This window comes from Talpa occidentalis, unplaced genomic scaffold (genome assembly GCF_014898055.3).
Source record: "Talpa occidentalis isolate TD23 unplaced genomic scaffold, MPIMG_talOcc4v2.1 talOcc4.3, whole genome shotgun sequence".
In the NCBI taxonomy this organism is placed as follows: Eukaryota; Metazoa; Chordata; class Mammalia; order Eulipotyphla; family Talpidae; genus Talpa; species Talpa occidentalis.
In genome coordinates this window covers 36,546,068-36,567,182 of record NW_023603184.1, presented here as the reverse complement: position 1 = coordinate 36,567,182, position 21,115 = coordinate 36,546,068, and the positions used below count along the sequence as shown (strand labels likewise).

Sequence of the window (21,115 nt, the reverse complement as noted above, 5' to 3'; positions counted from 1 at the left end):
TTAGATCATGTTCTTGGTATCATATGAAAAAAAAGCAAAAATGATAGTGTTAAGGAAAGATGTGAAGACAATGTGAATATTGCCACGAGGGTCCACATAGCCCTCATCCCCTGTATTCCCATAAGTCAATATCCTGCCACAGTCTAGATGGTGAGGAGAGGATCTTACAAATGCCATAAATTGAAGTGGTGGCACCTACAGGGTTACAGCCATTGTCCAATCTGTGTTCTAGAGACTTACATCTCGAGGGAACAAAAAAGACTTATTAACTCATCCTTGCTGTGAACTGGAAAGGTGTCTCATGGCAAGAGGAGCTATTCTACCGAGTACGTGAGGCCTGGGAAAATAAAAGTGGGAGGAAATAGGAAATAGCAAGGGGGATATTTGAGGCAAAAGAAGGGAATACAAACCCCCAAAGTGTGGGAAGGGGAACAGGAGCCTGGGCCAAGAAGGCAGAGGTTCTCATTCTATCTCAGGGCATAATCTCCTCCAGAACAGCGTTATTGTTCATGTCCATTTCCATAGCATTCAAATCAGATCAGAATATCCATGCAGGTTAGCCTTGGTGACCCAGACTGTGACAGTAAGAGGTTTCCTTTCTGTGCATGGGTGTGATGCTTACACAAGGTGAAGACTTTTCAAATAACCAGAAGAATTTTATACTATGGTTGTGATTACATGAGATAATCTTCAAGGTCCATTTCAGTACCCAGTTGCAGTAATTTTTATGTGACATTAATTGCAGGTCAAATCTCTAAACCTCACTTCATAAGTCCTTTTGATTTTTGAGCTAATAAACTAATTCCAGTCTCCACTGTGGATAGGTGGAAAATATTCCAAAGTCATGAAAGCATTTGAAATTATAGAATCAGAATCAAAAGAATTTGGAAGTATCAACATTCCTGTACTACAATGTATAGGGTTTTAGAATAATAGATGGATGAAAAGGTGGAACAAATGAATATATGTGACTTAATGAATATCTATAGTGGTAAATTGGAACGTTAATATGGTTGCTCAGATTCCATTCTTAGTGAAATCCCAGAAATCTCATTTCTTTTCTAGGTCTTTTCTAGGTCTAGATTTCCCATTCTATCCAGGAATCTGTATATTTTCCCCCAAATCAGAGTTATTAATATAATGAAAAATATGTAATTAAGGTATTCATAATTTAAGGATGTCTTAAGTTACACAAAAAGATTATGAAAAACTTCATGTTTTTGTCTATACTAATTCTTAACTGGGTAAAAGGGAGGTGAAACTTTTATGATTCATTTCCCTCTCCTCAACCTACATGCTTCGTTTTTCTGTTATATGTCCCCTCATTGTTCTCACTACGGGAGCGTACTTCATACTGTCATTATTCCTCCAATAATATGTCAAAAATATTGTTGTTATTGATGTTATTACTGTCCTCCTACCAATCTATACTATCATCATCACCATTATTTTGTGGTCACCTCAGTATTTATTCAAATATCACCTTTAATCCTTAGCACAATCCTCTGGAAATACTATTATCATCAGATTTCAGTGGGGCCAACTTTGGAATAGAGAGTGAAAAGTCATTTGTTCAAAATTAATGTATAAGCAAGTGTTGAACTGTATACCAGAAGATTATATCAGAATGTAACTGTTTAAATATTAGCAGAACCAAGAAACAGTGTATAAACTTGTTCCCAGGTAAAAACATGGTGGGCAATTGTCTCATTATATGCTCAGTAAGACATCATGGTGGTGACTGGAGTTTCTTCAGATGGGCCTCCAGTCAGATTAAGCTTCATGTTTACTGCTTCTTGGTAGTGAGAGACGCCATAAAATGAGAGAAATCATCTGAAATGTAAGCTATGAGATGAAAAGAAGTAGGACTGCTAAATTGAATTATGGCTGAGAAATTGGAAAATAATCCACAAGAAATATGAGATAATATTGGACAATCTGGGCATTGGATATATATTGAGTGTAAGTGTGTAAAAACAAGGAAAGGCAGATAAGCCCAGCTTGGGGAACCAGAAATATGTGTGTCATAATAAATCAGATAGAAGAAGGGAAAAGGTAGGGCCATAAGTACTGATTTGTGCAATAGGTTGGTAGAATTTAATAGCTATGTGATCATTCTGGAAGACTAAACTTAGCTCTGTAATTGACATGTTTGATTTCTTGATTATAGGTTTTCTATTTTAAAGAAATTGGTATTGTTAAGCATCCCTGGCAAATCTCAATTGCATTCAAGTTTTATCGGCATGGAATTGGATGAGACTGTGGTGGATTTGAGTATACTAAGGGACAAAGCAGCCTTTACAAGACAGCAAGATAATTAATTTAGTAATGTTCAGTAGCAAGTAATCTGTCTTACAGTCTGTAAAATCACAAACAGCATTTTGGTGAGGATGGTGGTTTACAAGTGATAAAAAAAAAAGTGGAATTTTAAGAGGTTTTTATTTTTTTTTTTACTTCAGAGAATTTCATTACAATAAAAGGAGTACTGGTTAAGTTAAGGAATATATTTGTGCTCACATTTGATCAGAGTAGAACAGATTTAGTGCAAGGTCAGATCCCAATAGGCTTTTATTGAGCATTTTATGTATTTTTGTTATTTAGTGTTCACTACTACTTTTTTCTTTTCTGAGTTAGGAGTTTCTCTCAATCCCTCTCCAAGACCTATCTATGTGTCATTTTCCACTTGTGTTATTGAGGAAAGAAAATTAAATGAAAATTAAGAACATTTCATTAAATGAAAATTTAGAACAAAGAAAAAATTAATTGACAAGTGCTGAAACACAATAGAAAGGAAGGAAGTTACTACACATTTAAATCAGTCAATTATATTTTCTTGAGTTGTAGAGACGATTATAACAAGATCACTACTGCAAAATTAAATATTTTATAATGATTATTTCTTGAATTATCCTTCCTTGATATGCTTTTCTTTTAACCTGTATTTAACTCCTGGGAAAGTTGTTAAGCCCAAATTGATAGTAGTAATGACCATGAGTCACGAACAAACCACTTGCCAATTTTAGAACCAGAGATTAGTAAAAACACGAACAATATTTGCTTGAATAGTATAAAGATCACCTTGAAAGTTGTTTCACTCTTACAGTATTTCATACTGAAAAGGCGTTTTTGTATAAATCACAGAGAGGTTATAAAAATGCAAATGTAGACCAGTAACCCGGACTGAGAATGTTCCTGAACATAAATGTAAAAGTTAAAAGCAGTCTTGAAAATGCTGTGTGGGTTCTGTTCTGGGTGCTGTTTTTAGAAGAAGCGCCTTTGTATTTTGGTAAAATATTGATGGGTCTGCATCTGGAAACAGAAAGAATGTGCTATAGCAAAGATGGTGGTATATTAATTAAATGACAACACTCAGCAACATAATGAAGAAAGGCAAAGCAAAATTGAATACATAGATTTAGACCAATTACAAAAAGGCACTGAAGTTTTGTTCTGTTTTTGTTTTTTTCATTTCCTGATACAGATGTTGACCTTCTCATTGCCTTCCCCACTGGAGTGTGATTGTGAGATTAGATTGAGGCTTAACACTAAGCACTATGGCATTCTTAAACTCCAGCAATACCTGGTCGTCCACATTTTATCTCACAGGTATCCCAGGCTATGAGGAATATCACCACTGGATTTCCATCCCATTCTGTCTCCTTTGTCTTATTGGAGTAATGGGCAACTGCACCATCTTGCATATTGTCCGGACAGATTCCAGACTCCACGAGCCCATGTACTACTTCCTGGCCATGCTTTCCCTCACAGACATGTGCATGTCCATACCCACAATGATCACACTCTTCAGGGTGTTATGGTCCATTTCCAGGGAGATCAATTTCAGTGCCTGTGTGGTTCAAATGTTTTTCATTCACACCTTCTCCTTCACTGAATCATCAGTGCTCTTGGCTATGGCTGTTGACAGGTATGTGGCCATCTGCCACCCTCTAAGATATGCTACCATTCTCACTCCAAGACTTATCATTAAAATTGGAATTGCAGCCTTTCTTAGAAGTGCCTTTCCTGTCATTCCACCTCTAATCAGGCTGGCCTTATTACCCTACTGCCGCTCCCACCTTCTTTCTCAGTCTTACTGTCTGCACCAGGACATGATGCGCCTTGCCTGTGCTGATGTGAAGTTTAATGTTATATTTGGGTTGTTTCTGATGACTGCACTGTGGGGTGTGGACTCTCTAGGTATTTTTGTGTCTTATGTGTTCATTCTTCACTCAGTATTAAAAATATCATCTAGGGAGGGAAGGCTTAAGGCCCTCAGCACATGTGCATCCCACATCTGTGCTGTGCTCATTCTGTATGTGCCCATGATTGGATTATCTATTGTCCATCGTTATTTCAAACACTCTTCCCCCCTTATCCATATCTTCATGGCTAATATCTACTTATTAGTCCCACCTGTGCTCAACCCAATCATCTACAGTGTGAAGACCAAGCAGATTCGCCAAGGAATCCTCCACATGCTGTTCCCAAAAAAATCAATTCCAATGTGACATAGCCATGTTTCAAGTTAATGTTGGCATCATTCTTTGTGATGTAAATACATAGGAATTTGAAGTTGGTATGTTGGCAGCAGTGTCACCAACAATAGATGCTTAAGGAGCAGAGACAGAGTCTAATAGCATTGTGAAAGTGTTCAAGGGAAAGATGTTGACCAGTAGAATTATATAGCTTGAGTTAACATGTGCCTCATAATCTTTTTTTAAATATGAATATGTTAGTGTGGGGTATGTTAAAAATAATTTCCATCTATTCTCATTTCTAATCCCAGTCTTTATTCAATGCTACTTATCCACGAAGTTCCTTGACTATATTGCATATTATAGTTCCCATTTCCAAAAATCTTAGTAATAAGTTCTATTTTCTAAGATCTTTTTATAGCTACTTTGGTAGCTATAAATCAGCACTTTGCCTAATATAAAGAGACACCCAGTAATTCTTAAATGTATAAATTATAAAGAAATGGATACATTTTTGAATAAAGAATAACTAGTTTAGAGATTTCAAAGAAGAAAAACTTGGAGGAAGATACCCAACCTGTCAATGAGTCTACATTTCAAATGATGAAAGAGATCTGACTAAAATAAAACATATGAATTCACATTTCAGCATGTGTTGTACAACCAGATTTTCCATGAACCAATGTTTTCAGTCTGATTTTGATTTAAATGTCTTTTCCTCACCTCTTTATCCTATTTCTTAGAACCATCTCTAGCTCCAATAATCCATGTCCTTCAACACATTCACCTTTACCAAAGGAATAACAATCAAAAGTTAGTCAAGATACATGAATATCAAAAGTAGATAAAACTTTTGGCTTGAAGCATAAGCAAAATGAAATTGAGAGGAATAAGGATAATTTTGAGAGTGTGAGCATTGACATCTACTATTCTTTTGTAGGTAGCATTTAATTACAAACAAGCACCTTTAAAGTAAGAAAATGAAATACAACATGCTGTCTAATTTGTAGATATGGAACATTCCTTTTATACTATGTGCATTCCAAAAAAATAAAAGATATTAGCCCTTTTTTTTTTGCTCACAGAACTGCATTTTATTTATCACAACCTAGAATATAATTTTACATTCTGCTGAAAATATTTTAAGTGGAAGCTACTTAGAAACCCAATTTATTAACAGTTATATTCATAATATGCATGTAGTAAAACATGTAGAAAACACATTTTCTCAAAATGAAGATAATTCTTCACTATAAAATATAGTTGGTGGGAACCATAATAAAGACTGTTAAACATTTCTTGTTCTTAAAATAAAGAAGCTCTAATGTTCCTGCCTAGAATCTCAATATGACTGCAGATCTATTTCTCATTTGTATATGGACTTATAAGTTAACTGATACTTTTACTTATATTATCTTGTGTGATCAAGTTGTGTATGTATAGACACAAATATCTCCTCCAGATATTGACACTATACACTCTAGAGAGTCCCTATAGCCCTTAACCCTGTATTCCCATAAGACAATATCCTGCCACATTCTGGATGGTTAAGGGAGGATCTTGCAAATGCCATAAATTGAAGTGGTGGCATCTATAGGGTTACAGCCATTGTCCAACCTCTGTCCTGGGGATTTACATCTCGAGGGAATAAAGAAGACTTATTAACTCATCCTTGCTGAGAACTGGAAAGGTGTCTCATGGCAAGAGGAGCTATTCTACCAAGTACGTGAGACCTGGGAAAATAAAAGTGGGAGGAAATAGGAAATAGCCAGGGGGATGTTTGAGGCAAAACAAGGGAATACAAACCCCCAGAGTGTGGGAAGGGGAATAGGAGCCTGAGTCAAGAAGGCAGAGGTTTTCAGCCCATCACAGGACATAATCACCTCCAGAACAACCTTTATTGTTCGTGTTCATTTCCGTAGTATTCAAGTCAGATCAGAATTTTCTTGCAGGCTAGCGTAGGTGAACTGTCATAGTAAGTAGTCTCTCTGTGTGTGGTATGATGCTTACAAGATAAAGACTGTTTTCAAATAAACCTATAATCAGGTTTTGATTAGATCAAATAACCGTCAAAGTCACTCTCAGTACCAAATTGCAATAGTTTTTGTGTGACATTAATTATGACTTGGATGCCTAAACTCCACTTTATAAGTCCTTTTGATTTTTATGTTTATAAACTAGCTCTTAACTCCATTCTCCTCTGGGAATTGGTGGAAGTTACCATAAAAACTAGGAAAGGATCAGAAGCATTGAGATTAGGATTGCCCCAAATTTCTGGACTAAAATGGATGGGATGGTGCAATAACAGGCATACCACATGGGGCATAGTTAATATATATAGTGTAAACTCAGAATGCTAATAGGGTTTCTTAGATTCCTATCTTAATGAAATCTCAGAAATTTCCTTTTCTTGATCAGATTTCCCAATTGCTCCAGGAATCTGCACTTTCCCTCTCCCAAGTCCAAAATTGGAATTAAAATATTTATAACATAGATAATGTCACTATAATTCATATTTCTGGCTGAATGGAAACTTCTCTGATGAAAGTGATGGAGTGACTTTCAGTTCCTCAGCCTGCTTGGTTGCTTTTGGACATGTTAATTTATAGTGTTGTCCTTTATGGGATGATATTATAGACTCTTTCCATATTCTCCTCCTACTCTTCATCCTTCAAAGAATTATTATTGCTTTTTCAAAATCAACAAGCAACTATAAACCAGAGACACACTACAGGGGAGGGGGAGGAGAGGAAGGATTAGGATCAAAATAAGAAGGGTGGAATTGTATGGGGACTATAACCAAAATGAAAATGCATACATTGTGCAAAAATGAAAAATGATGTAAGAATTATATAAAGAAAAATATATTAAACATTAAAAAAAGAATTATTGTTGCTTTTTTGTTGTAATTATTGTCAGGTAAGTCTTCAGCATCATCATCATTATGCCATGGACACTATAAGAAAGACCTATGCTACTATTCTTCCTACAATATTGCCTTTAATCCATAGCAAAATCTTGTCAAATTGTGAGTATCTTTGGTTTACATAGAGGAGGCACTTTGAAATGGCACAAAATTTCATCTTTTCTAAAATTAAACACAAAGAAGTGTTGGGTTTCCCTGGTGGCCTAAGGTTTAAGTCTCAGTGCTACCACTGAGACTGCCCTCTGTGGCAGCCTGAGTTAGGGAGTAACCCACATGGCACAGCCGACCTCTCCTGATTCTCCCAGTGCTCCCCTCAGCAGTGTACTTTAGTCAATCTGCCTGTTCTGCTCCCCATTCTGTCCCTGGTGAATCCTCTCACCCCCCCACACCTCTGGCCTGTATCCCAGATTTTGTATGCATAAATAAATCTTTGAAAAAAAACCAAAGGCTCAAACTGTCCACCTAATGGATCTGACTCTTTTAGCACCACACATAAATTTATTCATATGTTCTTCCGATAACCTAGCTCCATCACCTGCACACTATGTTGTAAAGATTGAAGTACATATCTCTGTAGTCCAGGTTGCACAAAATGTGAACAGAATTTAATTATAATATGATCTCAGAATGATTGAATTTAACTCTGGAATTTAGTTGTCTACTTTTTTTTATTATGGGGCTTTTATTTCCTAGAAAATTGGCATTATTAAATATCCATTGCATTCAGGATTTGTCTGCATAAAAAGATGAGATTATGTGAGATTTGAGTGACCCAAAGGGTGCGATAGACTTTACAAGACAAAAAGTATGTCAAATTATTAATTTATCATGGAAGTTAATCTATGTCAATGCTTATAAATTCTCAAAACAGTGCTTTGGTGTATGGATGCTTGCAAGTGACGAAAAAGTGAAATTTTGAGATGTCATTCATCTTTCTTCCTTCAGAAATTTTACATTACCAGCAAAGAAGTACTGGACTAAGTTAGGCAAATTATTTTGTTTGCATTTGGTCTGAGTAGATCAAATTTATTGTTAAGGTTATGCTAATAAGTCTTTACTAAGCATCATATTTTTGCAATTATTTTCTTTGTGTCATGAATTTATCCTTTGACTTTTCACAAGCCCGAGCTAGCCTTTTGCATTTTTGTTGGAAAGAAGCATTCTTTAAATGATTGATCACTTCTGAAACACAGTAGGAAGAAGTTTCTGAACAGCTTAAAATCAGGGTTAATCAATTCTACATTGTTTAAATTGTATAGATTAGTGTAATAAGAATATACTTGAAAATACATTTTATCATTATTTTAAGATTCACAAATTTTCCATTTAAAGTTATTTTAACCTGTATTTAGTTTTGGGAATGTTAAGACAAGACAAAATTAATATTAGATAGAGGACTATCTTTATAGAGGAGGCTTGTGTGTAAACTCATTGTAAAATGGAGTTATGTTAATAAGAATAAAGGCATGCTGACAAACAATTGCCTGAGTTCTATAAAGTGCTGGAAAGGAGTTCTAGCATTTTGAAAAAACTATCAAGCTTAGACAGAAAAGCCATGTTGTGTTGATTACCGCAGAAATCAATAGGAGAATAAAGAGGCAACTAATTTAAGACTAGTGAACCCTGCCAAGAAAGTTATAAACTGAAAACTATCAACAAGAGGTGTGTGAACTCCATTAGTGTGTCGTAGAAGATATCACCCATATTTAGGGAATGGTGATTGAATTAAATCAGAAAAGCAGAAGGTAAGGTACTTGGGTTATTATGTGGATATATTATATAACTCACAACAGTCAAATAAGAAATGAAAAGCAGAAGTAAATATGGGAAAAGATTTGGGGTTATTATAGGTAAACAATGACTATATACTTTCTTCCACAGATGCTGAACTTTCATCATTCCCATTTGGATTGTAATTGTGAGACTGGATTGAGGCTTAACACTAAGCACTATGGCACCCTTAAACTCCAGCAATGCCTTGTCCTCTACATTCTATCTCACAGGTATCCCAGGCTATGAGGAATATCACCACTGGATTTCCATCCCACTCTGTTTCCTATGCTGTGTTGGAATCATGGGCAACTGCACCATCCTGCATATTGTCCGGACAGATTCCAGACTCCACGAGCCCATGTACTACTTCCTGGCCATGCTTTCCCTCACAGACATGTGCATGTCCACGCCCACAATGATCACACTCTTCAGGGTGTTATGGTCCATTTCCAGGGAGATCAATTTCAGCGCCTGTGTGGTCCAAATGTTTTTAATTCATGCCTTCTCCTTCACTGAGTCATCGGTGCTCGTGGCCATGGCTGTTGACAGGTATGTGGCCATCTGCCACCCTCTAAGATATGCTACCATTCTCACTCCAAGACTTATCATTAAAATTGGAATTGTAGCCGTGCTTAGGAGTTCCTGTCCCCTCATTCCACTTCTGATCCGGCTGGCCTTCATTCCTTTCTGTCGCTCCCACCTCCTTTCTCATTCTTACTGTCTGCACCAGGACATTATTCGCCTTGCCTGTGCTGACATCAAATTTAATGTAATATATGGGTTGACTGTGGTCATTATGCTGTGGGGTGTGGATGCTCTGGGCATTTTTGTGTCTTATGTGTTCATCCTTCATTCAGTGTTAAAAATGTCCTCCCGTGAAGGAAGGTTTAAGGCCCTCAGCACATGTGCATCCCACATCTGTGCTGTACTCATTCTGTATGTGCCCATGATTGGACTATCCATTATCCACCGTTTTGCCAAGCACTCGACCCCTCTCATCCACATCTTCATGGCTAATATCTACTTATTAGTCCCACCTGTACTCAACCCAATTATCTACAGTGTGAAGACCAAGCAGATCCGTCAAGGAATCCTCAACCTGTTCCTCCCCCAAAAATCAGTTCTAGCTTGACTTAGCCATGTCCTCAAGATAATGATGGCATCAGTCTTAATGCAAATACATAAGCAATTTATCTGATGTAGGTCTGTTGGCAGCTGTGTTACCAGCAATAGAATACTTAAGAAGAAATAGACCCAGAGAGCATCACGAAAGGGTCTAAGGAGGGAATTGGTGTCCACTGAACTATAGAGGCTGACTTAACCTGTGCCTCATAATTCTGCTTTAACTATGAGTGTGTTTCTGCAGAGTGCATTGGAAATAATTTCCATCTGTTCTCTGCCATTGCTAATCCTAAGCCTTATTCAAGGTCACTTTTCCATGAAGTTTTCTTTGAATATGCAGAACCCATATTTCTTTGCTTCTTGATTTTTCTATATTTGTCAGGGAATCTTATATTATCTTCCTCATATTATAAATGTATTTGTAATTTTATTTTTTTTTTAATGTCAGAGAAGTTCCTACCCTGGTATAAATAAGATCATATTACAGCTCAGATAGAAGTCTCAAGTTCTCATGGTGCATCAATATCATCTTCTAAATGGAAATTTTTCTGTCCATTCTGAGGAGATTTGATTTTTTAGTAATAATAGTTAACCTCCATATTTTTATTTTATTTGATTTTTAGAAATAATTTTAATCTCATATAAAGTTGAGATTCAGTAATTTTTTAAAATCCCACATATTGTCATGTGAAGACAATGATTGTAATTAATTGATTTAAGTGTATATACATAATAATTTAAGGTAAACTATATAAATATAAAAATGTATTTAATCTTATAATAGTTCCTTGTAATTTGCTAATAGCAGAAATCAGATAACAGATTTCTCTGAATTTTCATGTGGAATTCCTTTCTATATACAAAACTTCTTAAAAGCATGAACATTTAATTGAATAGTTTTAGTTCATGTGTCTTCATTTTAATGTAAAAATAAATGAAGGGCAAGCAGAAGACTTTAAATATGACTTTTATGTACCAATATTTTATTATTTTTAGTAACGAATATGCTTTTACATATCTTATTCTAGCTGCCATTGGAATCATGCATCAAAAAGCTTTTACCTGTTTGTAGCAGCACTGTGCTTAGTGGAAAAAAGACACTAAATAATTTTGAATGTATAATGTTAATGACATGAGTCAATCATTGAATAAAGAATGAATACTTTGCATATTAAAGAGTATGGGGGAGAGTACTAAATCAGTCATGAATCTACATTTTATATAATAAAAGACTCTTCCTATTTTATAAAGTTAGGATTTCAAATTTTAGGACAAGGAATGTATTTTGAATGTGCATGAAATTACATCTGTTCTCACCCCTTCCTAACTTATTTTTTGATTCAATGCTTAGTTACCCCTCTACTTCAGAGTATTCTTCTTGATCAAAGGATAATCAACTACCAGTAATGCAAGATCTATAACCATGAAAATTACAGAATACTCTTGGTGTAATAAAGAATGTAAAATTGATGGGGAAAAGGAAATATAAAAATTACTAATGGCTGTGCATTTTATAAGTGGTATTTAACTATGTTCAATCATCTTTTAAAATAGGCACTTAAAATATAAACTATATTTTTATTTTTCCTAATGCTGTGCTCCAAAACATGAAGTTTTGACAATTTCTTTATTCTCAGAAATATATTTACACTTTCACATACTAGATTTTCAATTTCATTTACCATACATAGCTCAACTTCTGGCTTGCAAATTATTATCAATTATACAAGGTCTTGAAATTCATTGTTAAAATTATATTCATAAAATATTTTAACCAAAACATTTAGAAGACATTCTCAAAATGAAGTTAATTCTTCCCTATAGAATATGGTTGCTGAGTAACTGAATATGTGAATGAATGCATAGCAATTATTTTTTAGAAATTGAGAATGACAGTATTATGTTTTGGGGGAATCTTAATGAAGCCTGATAAGGACCTAATGCTCCTTAGAAAGAAGCTCTCTTGTCCTTCCTATGATTACAATATGATTAAAACATCTATTTCGTTAGAACATAGATGTATAAATTGATCAGTTCTGAAACACAAAACTGAGAAGTTTCTGTTACCTTAAAATCACAGTGGGACAATTGCATTGCATAAAGTTTAAGTCAATTATCATAATAACATTGGATTATTTTATTATATTACTACATATTTTACTGAAGTATCGCTGCATTATAGCATTATGTAAGTTGCAGGTGTTCATCATTAAGAATCACTATGAAGAGATACACTATTAAGTTCACACTAAAAGTCAAAATCTGTCTTTCACATCTAATTTTTCCTCATATACACACCCTTCCTTTCTCCTATCTCTCCTGGTAACCACTGAATTGGTCTTATAGTCAAAAAATTATTTTTATTTTCCTAAGTTTATTTATTTGTTTTCTCTACCACCTATGAGTGAAATCATAAGGTGTTTGTCTTTTTCCATTTGACTTGTTTCACTAAGCACAATACCCTTTAGTTTCCTTCATGTTACTGCAAATGACAGGAGTCCATCTTTATAGCTGAATCCTATTATATTACACAGATACACACACACACACACACACAAACTTCTTGATTTTGTGTATTTCTCTGGGAATCTTATGTTGCCTTCCTCATTATAGAAATGGCTTGTAGTCCTTATTCTATATTTATAAAGATGGAAAAGTCTTAATAAAAGAACAAGTGGTCAGTTCTCATGGTGCATCAACATCATCTTTTAACACTTGTAGACTTTCTGCCCTTTTTTTTAAAGATTTATTTATTTATACAAGAACCAGGGTACTGGCCAGAATCACAGGAGGGTGAGAGGATTCACCAGAAACAAAGTGGGGAACAGAACAGGCAGACTGACTGAAACACACTGCTGAGGGGAGCAGTGGGCAAGACAGGAGAGGTCTCTACACCATGTGGGTTTCTCCTTGGCCGGCAGGAATCAAACCCACGCTGCAGAGGCTGCGGAAAGCTTCACAGTGCGGGGCTCAACCACCTGCACCACCAGGAAAGACCCCTTTCTGCTCTTTTTGAGATTTAGTTTCCTCAGGAAAAAAAGCAATTTCCATGTTTTTTTCTTTTGCTTAATTTATAGAAATAATTTTAATCTTACAGAAAGTTGAAACTCAGTAAATTTTTAAAGCCCCCAGACACTTTCAAATGAAGCCAGTGAGGATAATACATTGACTTAAATTTATCTTTCTGATACTTTAAAGTGCACTTTATTTAAATTTAAAAGTTGCTTTTGCACAAAGTACCAGCGAAACCTGTGCATGAAGCCATCCTGTACATTCCAGGGCAGATACCCTCTCACTGAAAGCAACCCCACAACTCAGGAGAACCACCCAGTCAATGCTCAGAGTTATAAAAACAATAAAGTCATTGTTATTTCAAAACAGAGACTCAGAAACTGTGTGTCACATGCTTCTCTACAACATTCAAGTTAAAAATGAAAGTTAAATTTCTAAGTGCTTGAAAGAAATCGATCAAAAAATATTTTCTCATTATACCTGAGAACAATCTAAAACCCAAATTTCAGTGCCCATGAATAAAGTGCTATTGGAACACACTCAAGAAATTAAAAATCAAAGGAATGTGAATTGTAACTACCTATAAGTCTGTGGTAGCAGACAAATAATATATGTCTCTTAATTTCTGTATAAAACTCTTTTCAATTTACAAAACTATGTTTTAGTGTAGAATGCATTGTTATATAAAAAAACTGGCAAATTGAATAAATTTTCTTAATTCACATATCTATATTTGTTCAAATAGAAAAAATAAAATAAGGGTAAAAGAGTATGATTCTTAGTTCCCAATAAGTAATATGTACACGTATGTTTTTCTTGCACCCTCGTATCTGTGCCTCAAGCCGTTGTTACTGCTTATTAACCAAGTGGTACATGTTTTCTGTTGGAGAAAAGGGATTGCGTTGCAAGTGTTACGATGTTTTCTAGTTCATAAAATATACCATAGGTACTATAGGAAGCAGTTAGCAAAAATGCTTGGCACAGGGAGAGCTAAACTAGGAATACTGAATGTACTCATGCCAAAGAGCCAAATGAATCCAATGAACATAATTCTGACCATTTGCGATCATATTCTTTTTTTTTTTTTTTTTGGAATTTCCCTGACACAATTCTATCACCATTAAAGGAGCATATGAAGGGACTTAGCAGATTGGTCCAGGTCTAACAATATCAGTATGGAACATTTATATTCCTTGTCTATAGTCATTTCAACTCAGGTAGAATAATGTCAGGCAACCCAGTAAAGAAGCTCATGCTCCCCTGCTGTCAAGTTCCTAGAGTGGTCTGCCTTTTGTCCTTCCCAAATTATAGGTATTCAAAATACCCTTGAATTTACGACAAAGCTTGTAAGCCCACCTTGCTAATAAGAAATTCTTATTTGTTTGTATACTGAATCTAACCAAAAGTAAATTTTTATTGTGCATAACCAAAAAGATCTTGATTACACTAAAGTACTAACTCATATATGAAATAGATATTTTCTGTAAGCTAAGGGAATGTTTTTTGAAAGGAAATGAAAGGGAAGGAAAGGAAAGGAAAAGAAGAATTTTAATGATTAATTCTTTGAATTTGTTACATAAAATCCATTAGTATTTATTTAAGTCATGCATCTATTCAAAACATTGTTTATTAAATTATTTATACATTCTGAATCCTGTGATGTTCTGATTAGGTTGGGTGAGAACTAATGCTTGACCTCATAATAAAGTTTACATTTTTGTCCCATTCATAAAAATTGGCATAGTTCATTGTCAAAGGAATTTTAATTTCCTATGCCATTGTAGAGACATTCCACTGATTATTTCCTTGCCATGCTGTCATACTCCTTCATGGGGCCTGACCAGTTACCTGCTAGCTTCTTGTTTACCTGATGAGAGGAAGAGCGGACATAAGAAAATATGAATATTTTAAGATGTACCCAGAGGTTAAATGTTCTGGGGATTGCCAGCCCAGATTGATTTAGACTTGACATTTAAGACTGGTCCTCCATCCTGGCCTCCCCACTCCTTGTTGCTTCATAACCGCCATATCATTTTGGTTGGTTACAGAGCCCTAGTACTCGCACCCTAATCTCCTTTGTCTTCACTCCATAAACAATGGGGTTCATGGTAGGTGGCACCAGTAAGTAGAGGTTTGCCAGGAGGATAAGGGTGTGCCTGGGCACTTGCTTTCCAAAGCGATGGGTAAAGAAGGAAAAGAAGGCCAGTGTGTAGAATATCAAGATGACACAAATATGAGGCCACAGTTTCCAAAGGCCTTTCTCCGGGCCTCTTTAGAAGGTAGTTGGAAGACTGTTCTCAGGATTAGCCAGTAGGACAGGGAGATGAGGACAAAGTCCAGCCCTGTGGTGAGGAAGGCAGCGGTGAGTCCATAAATGCTATTAGGGGCAATGCTATTACAGGCCAACTTGGCTATGGCCATGTTCTCACAGTAGGTATGATGGATGACGGTGCTCCTGCAGAAGTTCAGGCGAAGAATGAGGAGGACTCCAGGGGTGACTACAATCACACTTCGGGCCACCAGAGTCAGTCCCACCTTGCTAATCAAAGAGCCTGTAAGTAGGGTTGTATAATGGAGAGGTGCACAGATGGCCACATAGCGATCGAAAGCCATGGCCAGCAGAACTGCCGATTCAGAGAGGAACAGAGCGTGGACAAAAAACATCTGTGTGAGACAGGCAGGAAATGATGACAAAGAAGGACCCTGCCAGAAGATGAGAAGCATTTTGGGCACTGTGACAGTACAAAGAATGACATCATTGAGTGCCAACATGGCCAGGAAGAGATACATGGGCTCATGGAGGCTTCTGTCCCAAGCTACCACAGCCAAAACCAACCCATTGCCTATTACAGCCAAAAGATACATGAAGCCGAAAGGGATTGAGATCCAGATTTGCACGTCTTCTAATCCTGGGACTCCAGTTAGCAGAAAGGCAGTGAAGTGAGTGGATGTAGAATTGGATGTTGTTACAGAGAGGTGGCCAAAGTCTGTTACATGAAAAACAGATAAAATAGCTACAATGAATAATAGTAGAAAATGTATATTTATTCCTTCATTCTAGTCAGTCCTAACCATGAATTTTGGCATGATGTAGTAGAAGAATAAAATGGTTTAAGAAAAATTACCAAAGAGCTGAAGGATTATAGGCAAACCACTTCTCTTTTATGAAATACCTTGATCTCTGAAAAAAAAGCTGAATCAGAAAAATTAAGAGTTGGATTATATTTTTTGTAATGCCAATTATTATAACCACATAATTTTTGTATATGTCTTTTGAACTTTAAATTATTTTATGTATTTTTTTTACGTTTCTAACTTGATTATAAGCTTTCAAATTTAAAAAAAATGTAATTTTTCTCTGTTTTTATTTTCTCTGAGTAGAAGACTGGAGAAAATTAGAATTTTATCTTTGATATGCAAATTGAATGGGAGGGGAGGGATTAGGTGGTGGACTATAGTGGAAAAAGAATGAGCTTTGTTTCTAAAGGTGTGAGATATGTTCACTTGGCCTAATTTTTCTACAGTAAAGAAAAAACAGTTCCACTCAACTGCCTCTCATCTGAAACCTAGAAAAAATTTTTGAATTAACATAAGATTTAAACATATATGCAAAAGAAGTAATATTATTCTTACCCTATTAGTTACTACCTATCAAGGATCATGAAATGAAGTGAAAAAAGACTAATAAAAATTCAGAGTACAAAATATTTTCTCAGAATAAGAAGTCACTAAAGAATGTCAAGATCCATAGTTATTCAAAATCTGCCTCAATTGCTGAGCAGAACAACTATAAAAAAATTCCAAGTTTAGCATATAGTAAAGCAGCAGTGGTTCTTGATTTTAATATATATATAAAAATAACAGTAGCTTCTAAAAAATACCTCAAATATAAAATCACTAATTTTCCATGGCTAGGAGACTTTATTCAATTAGTCAAGTTTGTAATCAAATGCAGTAGTCTTAGCAAAGTCACCTTGTATGTTTAGAGACACTTTCTGAGTGCAACTCTTAGGAAATTTCAGTTATGGGTAATAAATAAATGCTGTTTCATCTGAGAAAAATCTTCAAAATCTGCTATTTACACAGGCTCCACTTTTCATGAGGGGCTGTCACATCCTTATGTAGATGGAAAACTCCCCTTCAATTTCAAGAATGGTCCCTTGAGTTAATGGAAATTCACTTCAGATAATTTCAACCCTTAACAAGGAAATAGGGCATGTCAACACATCATTAACAAATATTGATCCTATTCTCCCTCACATTCATTCTCTCGCTCTCTCTCTCAAAATTCAGAAAAGGCAGCCATGCTTTAATGGTGCCTGTCACTACACCAGAAGGATCTTATACTTCCAAAACTGTAACAGGTATGTAAAACCAGTAAACTTCAATAAAAAATAAATAAATACATTTCTTTTGGAACAGAATTAAGGCACAGCATTTTCAAAAGCAACTAACACAATGAAGAGGAAACTAAATGAAATAACAATAATATTAAAAATAGCATAAAGTCAAATTCCCAAAGTCCAAGTTTCTGAATCAAAAATCTCCAAATAAAAGCAACTAACATGTTTCCTTGGAAAAAAGATATCCAGAAAAGGAAAAATAATCATAAATTTTTATGACAAACTTTAATGGATGTTAATTTTTTTTGTCATTGAAAGTATGGAAGTGTAACCACCATATTACTCGCCTTTTTTTTTGTAAGATTTATTTATGCATACAAGAGTTAGGGCACAGGCCAGAGATGTGGGGGTGAGAGGATTCACCAGAGACAGAGTGAGGAACAGAACAGGCAGACTGACTGAAACACACTGTTGAGGGTAGCAACAGGTGAGACAGGAGAGGTCTGCTGTGCCATGTGGTTTCTCCCTGGCCATCTGGGGATCGAACTCGTGCTGCAGAGGCTGCAGACTGCTTCATAGAGCGATACTTAACCTCTTGTGTCACCAGGGAGGCCCTGTTACTAGCCGTTTAAGACTGATGCTTTTCATTTATGTGTCTGTCTCTCAGCAAGGTCTGACTTTGCTATACAGAAACTACACAGAATAAACCAGCATTGGGAAATTGAATACATCACATAGATGAGCACAGGAAGAGTGATATAGTAGTAAAGGTGAAAATAATAATTGCTATTATTTATCACTGCTTACCATGTGCCACACATTTTCCTTAAAGCTATTCAAAGAATTTCATATGGATTATTCTACTAAATTGTCACAGCTACTATATTTAATAGCTAGGATTAGTATTGTAATTTTATAAAGGCATTGAAAGAAATTCCCAAAGTCACACCACTAATATTTATGTGAGGACTGTCTTCAAATCCAGGGAATTAAATTGTAGAATCCACAACTTTAACCACTAACAGATTATAATTTACCTTTTAGATGCATGACTTTTCTAAACCATCGGAAACATAAAAAGGCAGATCTTGAACTTCCTTAGTACCTCCTATAGCAGTGTTCTTAGGTCTAAGGGTAAAAACTCATGAGAAGTTTAAAAGGACTCAGAGAAGATATTCATCTGTAGTGTACATTCATATTTATAAAAATAACCCAGGGAATAATCTCTGGGCTGAGAAGTCTTTTGGGTATTTTGCATTTTGTTTACACCTGAGACCCACAGTCAGTATTTGATTTACCCAACTAACCTTCTCTCTCATACTTGTGAAATGATATTTTCTGGTTTGTACTGCATTTGATCATTCCCCACCCAGAATAAATCTGGGGGCAATATTTTCTCATTTTTTCCTAATAAGTATGTGGTCCTTAGAGAATAGTATAAAACTGATTAGGTTTCTTATTTCATGGCTTTTCTGGAACATGAACAACTTACTGTTGCAGCTTTTTTAACACATGTCAGTGCATTACCAGGTGTCCTTTAGTGAGACAATTTGAGGTTTTGCTAAGGAAGAGTGTGGCAGAATATTGGGAGAACTTCCTCTTTTCAAATGAAGCTTTTCAAAAATAAATATATGTTACTTGTATAGCAGTTTTAGGTTCACAGAAAAATCAATGGAAAGTATAGAATTCACATACATCCCTTTAACCTCACCTATGCAGTTTCCCCTATTATAAACATCCTGCATTAGTGGAATACAGTTGTTTAATTGATAAGCCAGTATTTACAGTTTTACTAGCTTACAAGTTCATAGCTAACATTAGGCTTCACTCTTCCAGTTGTATATTCCAAGGGTTTGATAACTATATAATGACATACATCTACCATTGTAGTATTATGAATAATAGCTTCACTGCTCTATATACCCCTGTGTTCTATTTATTTCTCCCTCCCTCTAATTCCCTGACAACTGCTGATATTTTATTTTATGACATTTTTCCACAATGTCATAAAGTTGGAATCATATAGTATCTAGTCTTTGCAAGTTGTTTTCTTTCATTTAACAATAAACATTAAAAAATCCTTCATGCGTTTTTGTCACTTGACAGCTCAATTATTTTTTAAACTGAATAATATTACATTGTATGGATGTACCACTGTCCAAGATATCTTGGTTTCTCTAGCATATATTAGAGTTCAACTATTCAGATATTTGTCCCAATTTTGTTTGATTTTATTGTTGTATTTAGTCCCACTAAGTCTTGACTTCCTTCTGAATTTATATCTCAAGGCAGCCTGGGTGCTAGACCCCTACAGGGAAAGCTTCCTTTTAATATCAACAAACCCAAACATTTGAAACCCACTTTGCACTTTTATTAACCATGAATAGCTGAGGGGACATGAGTCTTCTGGGACTTCTTCATCCATTATTTAATTTGAAATTATTAACTTTTGACTATTTGATAAGAACATTCTAGGAATAATCCAGATTAATTTATAGAATGTATATAGTAGATACTCATTAAATTTGAATTTGAACTCAACTTCAAAGGTCATATAAACATAGTTTATGTATAAGTTAAAATCTCTCATGTAATACTTTCTATAATATATTTCGAAAACCCTCTTATTTACTTGCCACAAATGCTCACCAAGCTGATTTATTTTTAGCTAGAAATGTTTGTAGTGCAGATGTGAAACATGATTGGAAGTATATGGGATTATCTGAGAATCTACAGTGATAGAAGTATTTCTGTTTTGTAGCATCGGCTGCCTTCCTTTGCCCTGTAACATAGTGTTCAGTCAGGGCACAACTGGATTTATGGTGTGGCAGAAACACAGAGTCAGGAACCCTTGCGTTTCCAGATGCAAGGACCAACACTGAGACATGGAGACATTCTATGAAGTGGTAGAAATAGAATGGAATCATCCAGTGACTATAATCCATTAAATAGGTTTTATTTATATTTTTTCTTGTGTAAATATCAGACTTCAGGAATTCCTATTTTATGTATTTTCAGTCAATGTAAGGAAGTCTGCATCTCTCTCTGGATGTGACAATAAGTATATTAAGTGTATTATTAGTAGAGAAATGTTTTTTGGCTATAGACAATAGACTATACAACTGCAATTTGCCTTGAAAAAGGTGAATTTGCTCCTGTAATTATAAAATCAAGAGAGGTTTATTTTACAATGGTGTAAGGATGCGTAGTTTGAACACAGCCATGATTCAATCTCTTTCTTTTCTTGCAGTTCTCAGTTTGCTTCTTTACTGTTGATTTTGCTCTTAGCAGGCATTCCGTTCATGGTTTCCAGATGGCAATTCCTGCGGGGTATACTTCCTCATTTACATGCAGCAAGAAATAGAATCGGTACAGTATTTTCAAAATAATATCTAGAATTAATCCTATTCTCAATTGATGCTGAGTGGCCTGTATTGAGTTATATTTCTTGATCTAATAATAGT

The 21,115-nt window shown here is 35.4% G+C and overlaps 3 protein-coding genes across 3 annotated transcripts; 2 read left to right on the top strand and 1 right to left on the bottom strand.

Moving 5' to 3' along the window:
* Positions 1-3,554: 3,554 nt before the first annotated feature.
* On the top strand, positions 3,555-4,508 carry LOC119255010 (olfactory receptor 51L1-like). The gene has a single exon (XM_037522031.1). It carries the CDS (start codon positions 3,555-3,557, stop codon positions 4,506-4,508), a length of 954 nt encoding a protein of 317 aa, XP_037377928.1.
* A 4,844-nt stretch (positions 4,509-9,352) lies between these two features.
* Positions 9,353-10,306, top strand: LOC119255009 (olfactory receptor 51G2-like). The gene has a single exon (XM_037522030.1). The coding sequence runs from the start codon at positions 9,353-9,355 to the stop codon at positions 10,304-10,306; it is 954 nt and encodes a 317-aa protein (XP_037377927.1).
* Positions 10,307-15,337: 5,031 nt separating this feature from the next.
* Positions 15,338-20,955, bottom strand: LOC119255008 (olfactory receptor 52Z1P-like). The gene is given in 3 exon segments (XM_037522029.1): positions 15,338-15,546; positions 15,549-16,295; positions 20,922-20,955. Coding segments are annotated over 3 exon segments (990 nt in total).
* Between the last annotated feature and the right edge of the window lie 160 nt (positions 20,956-21,115).